The 11,497-nt window shown below is 47.8% G+C and overlaps 1 protein-coding gene across 1 annotated transcript; it reads left to right on the plus strand.

The window, feature by feature from the left end:
* The first annotated feature begins 306 nt into the window (after window positions 1-306).
* On the plus strand, window positions 307-9,642 carry GABARAPL1 (GABA type A receptor associated protein like 1). Its single transcript, XM_075051618.1, has 4 exons — window positions 307-567; window positions 4,292-4,370; window positions 5,360-5,478; window positions 6,911-9,642. Exons 1-4 carry the CDS (start codon window positions 478-480, stop codon window positions 6,974-6,976), a joined length of 354 nt encoding a protein of 117 aa, XP_074907719.1. The 5' UTR covers window positions 307-477; the 3' UTR covers window positions 6,977-9,642.
* The last annotated feature ends 1,855 nt before the right edge of the window (window positions 9,643-11,497 follow it).

Below are 11,497 nucleotides of genomic sequence, written 5' to 3' on the forward strand. Positions count from 1 at the left end.
CCCGGGTGGATTCGGTGCCTGCTCATGCTGTATTTATAACCCCTGAGTCACGCTGGAATCGCGGGGGGGGGCTGCGGCGTTGCTCAATCCTATGTTTACTTTGCTGCCTTAAAAAAAAAAAATTCTTTTTAATTTAGCATTGCTTGGTTTTTTTACTGTGTATTTATTGCCGCGCATCCCTCCTTGCCCCCCCCCCCTTCCCCGAAAAGCGAAGGGTCCCCGCCCCCCCCGCAGCCACCGAGAGCCCCCGCCCCGCCGGCATCGTGACGGAGGAGGAGGAGGAGGGGGGGGGGGGGGGGGGGGGCCTCGGCGTGACGTCACAGCTCCCAATTTGCCGTCAGCGGCTGGTGCGCTCCCGCGGTACGGCTCGGGGCTGCGCTGCGCTCCAAGGGGGGTGTGCGGGGGGCGGCTAAAGGAGCCGGCCGGAGGGGAGGCAGCCGCAGCAACCCTCGGGAGGGAAGGTGACAGCCCGGCAGCATGAAGTTCCAGTACAAGGAAGACCACCCGTTCGAGTACAGGAAAAAAGAAGGGGAGAAAATCAGGAAGAAATACCCCGACAGAGTCCCGGTGAGTTGGGGGGGGGGGGGGAGGCAGGGGCTCGCCCGGCAGACTTCGCCCTCAGCCGCCCTTTTGTTTTCCTGGTCGGCTCCTTGTTTCTTTGTTTTGGAAGGCAAAAGAAGTGAGGCGAGGAAAGAGGATCGTGATCTTGATGAGCCGATTCCGATCCCAAGCCGGGTTTCTCCTTAGCGCAAAGCTACGGCTGTTGACTGGGGAGGGAGGTGGGTGTTGGGGGGGTGGGTGCGGGGTGCGGTACCCCCTTTTTTTTTCCTGGGATCCGCAGTAACTCGACAGCGGGAACGCTGCTCTTCTTTTTCTGGCAGCCTGCGTGCGTGGGGTTGGGGGGTGGGGAAGGAGCTTACCATTAGCTCTGTAAAAATGGAGGAGAACAATGAGTGGGTTCACCGGGTACTTTTCACAGAAAACGAGGTCTGTGTCCTCGTCCTCTGACGCTTTCCCTTTGTTTTCCTTTTACTTTCCTTTGGCCTGTCTTTTGGCTTAGTTTTGCTCTGTTCTTTTCCTTTGCACGAGAGAAAAATGATACTTGTCAGTCTTTCTGCCCTCCTGTTTAATCAGCCCGTGGAAAAAACGTCACTTGGAAAACAAGGTCATCTTCTAGCTAAACTTTGCTTCCTCATCCTTAGGTCCCTTTGGAGTGCCTGTGGAAAACTTCTAGCTTTATAATTACTAATAATAATTGGAAAAAAGAAATGACAAATCAAATTAATTGTGACTTTTTTTTGGTTCCTTTTTAATAAACGCTTTGCAAATGTTCTTTCTTTTCATCCCCACTGGAGAGGTCTGTCCTAGATTTACTGCCCAGGGGTACTGCATGCAAAATAACTTAGACTCCCCTGTAAATCTAAGGGCAAGGGGGAACAGTTACACCACAGGTTTTCCCTGCAGGCTAACACGGCTTTTTATCTTGGGAGTGGCCCTCAACTGGACTTGCAAAAGTTTGAGGATGTCAGTATTTGGGTGCATTTGTCCTAGCTCCTTTTGGGACCCCTGGCCCAGCATAGGAGGTTGAGCACGCAGCAAGTCAATGGTGAAGTGTGTGCGGTTCTGTGGTTTAGGATGAGGACCGCAGAGGGCTCTGTAGGTCAGGCTGTAAACTGGGGATTAACATGGCAGATTGCACAGCAGATCATGACAGATGTGTCTAGAAGAGACGTGTGGGGAGCCTGGGACTAGACCTGGGCTGGCAAGAGGTAAAAGAGGTCAAGATAGGGGGGCATCAGCAGATCTTCATGGAGAAAGCCAGGACCAGAAGAACAAGGTGTGCTGTAGTTAAGGATAAATGAAAATTATGCACAGCGAGGCCCAGATGTGACTTGTCGGGGGTAGCCTGTTGTCAGAGCTGCATATGGAGCAGACGAATGCAGCAGACAACTGTTCTTTACATCACTTCTGTCTCTGCCCTTCCCGACAGCAGGATCCTTGAGGATGACGTCCGTTTGGCTGCCTACACTGCAGTGCCCTGATACATCTCAGCATTTTGCTGAGATGATACTGTTGGCACAGTCCCACATTACCACAGTCACCACCCAGCAACAACAGACATACAGATAATCTGTATCTGCCCTTTGGATTTTCTTTGTAGGTTGGTTTGTGTGTGTGAAGGGTTTAGTGCTTTCGGAAGAGGTACCTGTGTTATCAGGCAAACTGACTATAGTTGATAGTCAGATTAGCAAAGCACCTCCATTCCTTCCCTGCCTCTTTGCAAGAGCAAGATCTCTCTTAAGCTCAGTGATGGTCTGATTTAAATCTTTCCTAGGGGCTTAGAAGCCCCAACAATCTCGCCTCTTCCTCATAGGCATGACTTCTTTTCCTTTCTTATCTAATGACCAAGCTCCAAGCCACCCTTTAGAGTCAGGGTGGTCAGAGCAGTGCTGCTAGCTAGCAGTTCTGCTTGTCAGTAGTTTTGGAAATTGGAGGCAAGAACTAAAGGGTTTCTCTCCACTGCAGTTTATTATGTTAGCTATTGCCTTGTTGGATGTGCGGGTAAAAAAATGCGCAGAGTGCTGTTGCTGTTCAACCTGCACCTGTTCAGTGAGGTGGGGGAACCGTCCTTCCTTCGTAGCATTTACCAACTGCATCTTGTGCAGAAATGCATGTCCTACCACAGGCTGCCTGAGCGAGCTTGAATGCCTTGTGCTAATTGAGGTGCTTGAAGTTCTTGAAGTAGCAGAGACAACCATGTTTCTATTTGAAAAACAAACTTAGAATTTTCAGGGGTTTTGGCTGTGTTGGCAGCATCCAAATGGAGCACGAGGAAGAGATGTCCAAGCTAGCATCTCCACGGTGAGACATGCTTTGCAGATATTCACTTGGATCTAGAAGGAGTCGAGTTAGCATGGCACTTTGTCCAGGCTAAACACACCAAGCTCATCATCATAACGTTTTTTCTCTGGCATAGTGTCTCACTGATGTGACAACACCATTTCACTTCCAAAGAAGGCTTAGTCCACAGCAGTTCAGCCTTTTTTGTTACACAACAGATAGAGTTGCTGCTTTGGGTTGCTGAAGAGCTATGGGAGCATGGAACCGTTAAAAATTAGTCCCACAGTGGCTGAGATGGAGTATTTACAATTATAAGGTCTAACGGAATTGAAAAGCGAGGAGGTTCAGAAAACCCAGCTTCTTGTTTAGATGGTCAAAATGGCTTCTGCAGAAAGGCAAGCCACATAGATTGAATCATGTAATGTATCTCTTACCAGTTCAAAAATATGTATCACAAAAAAAAACCCCCACCAAAAAACAAACAAACAAAACCCCTGCCTGCAATGTTTTTTCTACACAAACCCAGCAGTTCCAAAGGTTCCCAAGGCTTTTCATGGAAGGAATCAGGTCACTTTGGAATACTTCTGCTTCTGAGGTAAACATTTTGGCTAGCTCTGGTAACAAAGATTTTCCTGTAGCAGAAGGTCTCTTGGTCTATTTGACCTTAAAGCTGCTGAGTTTCATATTTTTCTATGTTGTAATGACATTAGAATATAATGAGGATTAGTATTTTGTATGAAAGGTCTCTGTGGGTCCAGTTGCCCACATGGTAGCCTGTTTTTTAATTATTAGATATTTTTATGAATAAGGAAATGTCCATAACTATATGAAGTAGGGAAAATAAAGGCTATGAATTTCAGAGTAGAATGTGCTGAAGAACTGAAGATTAAAAAAAACCCCAACCATTCCCCAATGACCTGTAGTTTCTCTTTAATTCTTTGCGTCATTCTAGAGCACTTGGTATTGGTGAATGTGGAAATTAGGATGTGGGACTACTGGGAGTAGGGGTGATTTTGTGCCAGGCAGTTTGGAACTGTAGCCTGGAAACAGTTCAACTTACTAGTGATACTTCTTGTGTTCATGTATATCCTCCTGGCAGCTCCTTCATACAAAATTAACCTGCATTGGGACCATCAAGGTGACCCGATTTTTTTTTTTTTTTCCCTCGGCCATTATGGTTTATTTTTATGTCTGTTCCAGTCTCCATTTTTTACTCTCTGTGCTTACTGCTGCAGTCCTGGACACAGCTATTGCCAGTGATTTTAAGTCTTCTTCTCACCTATCTGTTCTTCAGTGTTATATATTTGTTACAGATTAAATAAATTTCTAAAGGCCTCATAGCACCATCTCTCTCAAAGGGTAATATCCTTTTCCACTGATGCTGTTTGGCTTGTTTTGTTTTATGATACTCATGGGTTGTTTCTTCCTTTCTCTCACTCTCTCTCTCCAGGTAATTGTGGAAAAAGCACCAAAAGCCAGAGTACCCGACCTAGACAAAAGGAAGTATCTTGTGCCTTCTGACCTCACAGGTAACAAAGTCTACCTCCTTTCTTCCTGATTTTCAGTGAGAAGGTCTCAGAAGTGCTTTTTACTCTTATGATCAGCACCAAGAAAATATCCAGGCAGGCTCAACTTCTTATCATGACCCCAGTGTGTATGTGGCTGTCTTTGTTACATTTATGTACCTTACAGCCTGGATTACAACATGCAGAATTCTCTGAGATCCTCTGACGTATCCCACTGACTTAGCTAACATGCATGTGGCACAGCTGACTTCCAACCATGATGAAAATGACTGAATTGTGTATCATAGGCAGTAGCGTAATTATCAGTCAGTGATGACCTAGCTGCAGAGTTGCCAGAGGCTGTATCCTTGTTGCAGGAAAAGACAAGTTCTCCAAATAGTCCCATCATTTTCCACCCCTGTGGTTGGAGTCATGGCTACAGAGTTCCTTTTCCGGATGGTCATGGCCATTTTGTGTGTGATTACATTTGTTTTCCTTTGAGAACATGAATGAGTTAAAGGAACAGCATTTCTTTTTCTTGCAGTGTATAATGGATTGCGGAATACTTTGTTGTGCAACATAGCCCAAGCAAATAGTAAGGAATTTGTTTTCAGGAATTTGTTTTCAGGAATGGTATGACCAGTTACACCAAGGCTAAATTCTCTAAGGTGTCTTTGATCTATAGGATTTAAAGGTTAAGCTAGTTAGAGGTCTTCCCACCAATCCCCTCAGCAGAGCATTTCGTACCATGGTAGGTGGAGTGTGGATTTAGAGGGTGCATGGCGTGAGGCATGTACCTGAGAAACTGCCAGCTCCGAGAGGATTGGCTGCTAATGTGGTGACAATCACAAAGTTACCGCTTTTTTTCCCGCATTGTTCATTTTTACCTACATTTTATGTACAGCACGTGACTTCCACCACCAAAAGAAAACAACCATGGTTAGGGTAAAACAAACAAAAAACCCAAAAACGTTCTTTCTGCTTCTAAGGCATTCTCCTCTGTTCCTCTTCAGTTGGCCAATTCTACTTCTTAATCCGAAAGCGGATCCACCTGAGGCCAGAAGATGCCCTCTTCTTCTTTGTCAATAATACCATCCCTCCCACCAGTGCTACCATGGGCCAGCTGTATGAGGTAAGCCTGGCCCACCTCTTTCTCCTTTTGCTGGAGTGTCCAGAAGAATGCATATCCTCCCTGAAGGACAACTGAGCACTACTCAACTGGCAGTGGCTGCAGCTTGATCACAGATGCCTGAACACGGACCCCTTTGGCCTGGGCTGTATCCCATCATCTGTTTAGGGAAGTTCCATCCGGCAGTTATAAAGAGGAGCCAGGGAAGCCTCATCATTTTAACTGATCGTTTGCTAGTTGAAAGGGTTGTCGTATCAGGTCGTGAATAGTTACCCCAGCAGTGATGTGTTGGTCCTGCTACTTTAACAAAGTATTGAAGTGAACCACTTTATTATTTATATTTCAGAGAAAAGATTGTGACTGGGGCAGGGGGGTGGCGGAAGGTAATGCACTAGCTTTCCTGTTTATACAAAAGGGAGTTCCTTTTAGCCAGTAAAAGAACACAGTACCACTGGGCAACCAACTGTCTATAAATACGTTGTCAAGGAACACTTATTCTTTGTTCAGAATTACTTTTTCATTTTTGGTACTGTATATATGGGGACCTTGTAGGACACTGAACATTGCTGCCCAGCATTTTTACTGAGCAGTGTTATTTGATTGACCTTAAAGGCATGTTCTGTGCACATCAGAGGAATGTTCCTCAATTTTATAGCCATTATATCATGGCTGGTTTGTAGCTTAGATTGATTTCTCCTTGATTTCTCCTTCTGCTGTATTAGTATGTTTAAATAGAAGAGCTCCAGTATGGAGCTCTGAGCCTTGTTTGACCTGTCACTTTCTGACAATAACTGGACAATTTGTATGTGGACTGATGAAGATAATCTTGTATTAACACACACAGGGAGTTTTCCAAATCTGGACATGTAGGAGGAAGGTATGTCTGACTGTCCAGAGCTGAGATCAATACTCTGTTCCTGGCACTCTGCAGACTTGTGTCAGTGTAATCATTTAACCTCTCAGCTTTATAGCCCAGATGTAAAACAGGACTAGGAATACAGCCACTTGTCAAAGTGTTCTGAAAAACAATGAATATAACCACATTTACCAAATTTTTTACTTGTTAAAGCCTTCCAAGTCTCTCCTCTCGATCTTAAGGCCACACCAGTGCTGAGAGCCTGCTGCACAGCCTGCAACAGTCAGAGCTGTTTCTGTTGCATGTTTGCAGCACACTCGGGCTGTGGCTCTTCAAGTAAATTCACTGTGTCCAGAAATGTGACATGCCTGAATTTAGGAACAGAGCTGCGGCTGGAGAGAGGGAGTTGCTATACATCCTCTTTGGTATGAGGAAGTGAAGCCTTCAATGTAAAGGGGGAGAAACAGCGAAAGAGAGGTTATGCCCTCTCGTTGTTATAATGATCTCTTGGTTGGGCTTTTTCACATCGTGAATTACAGGGCTTGTGATTTGTTACTTTCTCCCTTTCTCCCCTTGCAGGATAACCACGAGGAGGACTATTTTCTCTATGTGGCCTACAGCGATGAGAGCGTCTATGGCAAGTGAGCACCAGCCGCTCAGGCATGCAGGCGAGATGGACTGATGGAATGGATTTGGGGGGGAGGGGGGACGTTGGAGAGGAGGAATGAGGATGCCTGAGAAGAGGGGAAGAGAACTGGAAGTGAACCACATGCACAATGCCATCACCTTCCATGCATTAACTATAACCATTACTTTTTAAATTGAGGGGAGGGAGGGTAGGGGGACGGTGTGTGAAAGGGTGAACTGAAAGGCTAATGAGGGGTTCTGCACTGAGGGGTGGGGAGACTCCACTGTTCATAGTTCTTCTCTTGCCACAGCTGGACGTAGTTAGCCAGTACTGGAAGCTGCTAGACAAGCCAGTGTGGTGGAGCTCCAGGAGACTGACTGGGCAGGATGGCCATTTTTGTGTAACCCTTTCATTGGATGAAGAAGGCATGCCATGTTTTGTACACTGACCTTGTCACGCCTTGCCCATGGCATGGGCTGCACTCCTGTGAGCATTCAGTGAGCTGTGAAATACTTCACTCTGGCTGTCACACAAGGCTGTCCTATGCTGACAGTCCTCACTCCAACTGCTACCTGTGAAGCTTTCCAAGAGTATTGTGTTTCCTGTCACTTCCATCAGTATTAGAAGGGCTAACTCTGAGGGCTGGGAACTCCTCAGCTGTGAGACGTGAGGGTTGGGGAAAAGAAGGAAGGATTTGTTTTTTTCCTTTGTTGCTTTAATTGCAAGTGCTGGACAGAAAAATTAGAGACGACCCTTTCATTCTTTTCAGTGAAGTCAGCTGATAAACTCATAAGCACAGGGCTAGAAAGGACCTCAAGAGAATGACTAGCCCACTCTAGAGTATACCAAACATGTCCATCATGGCTGCTTATCAAACTTGTTCTTAGTGAACTTCACTGAGGCAGATCCTGGAGGCTGCTGAGATTGTCTGTTCAGTTCCTAGCTAGCCTACAAGTGAGAGAGCTTTTCTTGCTGCCTAACTTTAGTGTCCCTTGCTGTGCATTCAGGCAACTAACTACTAATGGTATTATTGGTGAACACAGAAAATTATCTATCAGTGTTGTCCTTGTACCAGTCTTCTGCAGATTTGAAGATGGCAGAAGCACTGTGGGTTTAGCCTTCCCTTCCATGTCTCATCCCTGTACAGCCCTTGCACCACATGCACAAGCGGAAGAAATCAGTCGCTCCCATGTGTGTTTTGCTGGCTTTTTGTGATTGGACAACAGTGCCACTCTTCACCGCAAGAGAGGTGCTTTTAGACTTGAAGGGGAAGGGGAATAGATTCTCTGTAGATTTTAAAGTTATTTTATTTTAAGCCAGTGTTGTTCTTAGAAGGGTGCCAGGTAGATGCTGTCCTGTGCAAGCCTTACGCTGTCATGCCAAAGCAGTTTCTTCCCAGTGGCACAAATAGCAGATTTTCCCATAACTGCCATAACTCTGATGAAGGGATGGGGTTTGGGGAGTGAGCTGACTTTCAGGAAAATTCTGGGGTTTTATCTAAAAATCAGAGAACTGGACCTGAATTACTGTAAACATTCCTACATTTAAGAGAGTGACCAAGAGGGAGGAAAAGACAAGAAGGATGAAGACGACGGGCAGATTCCAAAATAAGTTGAAGGTGTATGCTCTATTTGCATGAAGTTAGATCCCAGTTCTCTGCGTTCCTCAGGAATGAGAAACCAAGATGAGTGCTCCTCTGATTGTGGAAGACAGGAAATCAGGTTTCAGCCTTCTCTGACTGTTGTTCCACAGAGGTACATGAGGCAGAAGAGCAGGCTGGGAGTGTGAAGTGGGAGTCACTGGCACAACTGTATGAAGGTCAGGGAAGGCAGCGTAGTAGGGTAGGAGGGTCACTGCCCACGTGCTATGGGAAGTAGCAGAAGAATGGGGGAGAAGGGAAGGACCACAGTGGATATAGAGAGTAGTCGTAACAGGCAGACAGAAAATGGGGGAACAAAGGATGCGGTGGGTGGGTTAGTATCCCCAGTTTTTCATCCTGAACTTCAGGTTTGCTGTTACATCATGTGTTCATCTGGAATAAATGCGTTTGGATGAGTTGTACCTACTGCCAACTTAGATAACTTCAGTTTCTGCTTGCAGTACTCAGTGCCCTCTTGTTGGCCCACTCTCCTCCAATTACCAGGCTCTTTTCACATCCTTTGGGTGCAAACCCGCATCAGTCTCTTGTTTTAGAAAGCTCTGAATGTTCCGAAGCAGAGAACAGACGCAGGAGGCTTTCTAGGGTAAAAGACAAGATGCGGGCAGATGGTGTGCATCTCTCTGCCGCTGTCCCACTTGCTGATGCCCGTGCTGCCAAGCACGTGGTTGTGCGTCGTCTCAAATGAGCCCGCCCTTAGGCGTGCTCAGGGGAGAAAGAGTTGGCATCTGGGGTGCTTGGTTTTGTGTTCAGACCTCCCCTCCCGCTGCTGGGTTTATAAATGACATGTGTGGGACTAATCTCAGCCGTTTGTTACATGTAGAGTTTACAGTTTAATTTAGTTATTTTACAGTTCTTTTAACTGGATTGTGGCATTTACTTCTGTTTTTGCGCTAGTCCGGTATTGTACGAGGTAATGATGGTAATTCTTTTTTTGTGTTGGTTAGCTGCAGGTTCTTGTAAAATAAAGTTCATACTACTTGAGCTAAATCAACCAATCAATAAAGACGCATTTGAAAATCACAAGCTTGGTCCAAAATGGGTGACTAGCATTTCTTCTTGATGTGGGCTTATGAAGAAAGGGACGGCTTTGCCAGAACTTCTTGCTGCTCCTTTTTCCCAGAACCCCAGATTTACTCTGTCCTATCAACCGAGTCACTTCTCTACTTTTTTTGGTTATGTTGTCATATGTGTACCTGGCTGTGTCTTGCCATGCCACCAACGTGAACTTCGATTAGACCTGGATGACATGAGAAGGTCTTGAGAAGCGTGATGGATGCACTGAGGCATTCTCTGCCATTTTAAGGCCCTGAACGGTCCTAGCCAGCTGATGGGGCCCCGAGGGCGCCACCAGCCCTGACTGTCCCTGCCAGGCCCCCAGGGCCACCCATCACCCTGCCCGCACCCCAGGACCCCATCTTGGCCCCCCCCCAGGGCTGTCAGCCCCCGTCCCAGCAACGCCGCAGCAGGGCTGGTCTCCAGCTCCCCACGGCCCTGCCCTGCCCAGCCACGAGCCCCGCAGGGCCCAGCCTCAGCCCGTCCCCGCAGCCCTGCCGTCACCGGGCCTCGTCCTGACCCTGGCCTGCAGGTGGGATTCCCGTCTCGACCTGCCTCATCCCCGCGACGACAAGACTTACGGTTGGCGCTTTGTGCCTGGGTCTGGCTGCCGTCCCCGGGCCTGCCCCGCTCCCGCTGTTGGGTGCAGGAGGAGGGCTGCCGGGGTGCCGGGCCAGCCGCGTCCCTCAGGGAGCCGCTGGGAGAGCTCAGGCTGAGGTGGGACTCCCAGCCGTGGGCAGAGGGTGTGGGGGAGGCCCCTCTGTGCCTCAGGGCCCTCTAAAGCTAGGAAAAGCAGACGTAAGGAAATCTGGGACTCCTTCAAAAGTAAGCCCGCGGATCGAGGCTGCTTCTCCTTGCGGATGTTTGTGCGCTGAGAGGGAAGGAGTTGTCCTGGGAGCTGGGGAGACCAGCGGGAGCCATTTGCTCGGTGCCGTAACCCTGCGTCGGGCACCGGCAGCGCGTGAGGAGGGAAGAGGGGCACGGGAGGGATGTGCCCCTTCTTCCACCTCCTCCCGGCGGAGGAGCGACCATCGGCGCTCACCCTGACGTGCGCTGAGGGGGAGAGTTGCTTGGAGCGCTGGAGCCAAGAATTACAATGCTGAAACTCACAGGAATAAAACTTGCTAGGCCTAATAGGATCTTCTCTTTCCCACTGCGTACAGGGTGGAGCCACAGCGTGAGCTTTTGTTGCTAGTGCTGAGGGAGAGGCAGTAATTCATCCTGCACTGTGTAAGCTCAGAGCCTGCCCCTAACAGCAGTTTCTGTGCTTATATCCACCATCGGGACTCAAAAAAGCTCCCCCTGTATGGCAGAAGGGTGCCATGACTCCAGCCAGATGAGCAGAGATCAGCTAAAAGCTTACACTAGCAGCTGAAATAATTTGAATTTCAGCTTCAGACATAGTGCGCGTTTTGCTGTCTAGGTTGTGGTACTGTCTGCTGGCTCAAGTAGAAAACCACTATGGAGCATGCCTAAGCAGGTCTCTCCCACTCCCTCTCTCACCTCTTTCCTAGGAAAATGGTGCATCAGTGATGTTTGTACCTGCCGTGCTGCTTTGCGTGTTTGTGTCAGTGCCGTTGCTGAGAGAAACAGCAGGCGGGCGCATTTGCTGAATGTGATTTGCCTGGTCCATGTGTGAAATGTCAGCCTGTGCTCGAAGGCTGTCACCTTTATTCTGTGAGTTATGGAAATGGGATTGGAGCAAGGCCTAGGGGAAACTAAGGGCTCAGCTGGTTAAGAGAGGTTAAGTAATTAATACTCTGCCTTGGTCACTATCACTGCACCTGGGATCCTCTCTCCAGTCATCCTGATGCTTGCTTTAGAA

This window comes from Buteo buteo, chromosome 19 (assembly GCF_964188355.1).
Source record: "Buteo buteo chromosome 19, bButBut1.hap1.1, whole genome shotgun sequence".
NCBI lineage: Eukaryota > Metazoa > Chordata > Aves > Accipitriformes > Accipitridae > Buteo > Buteo buteo.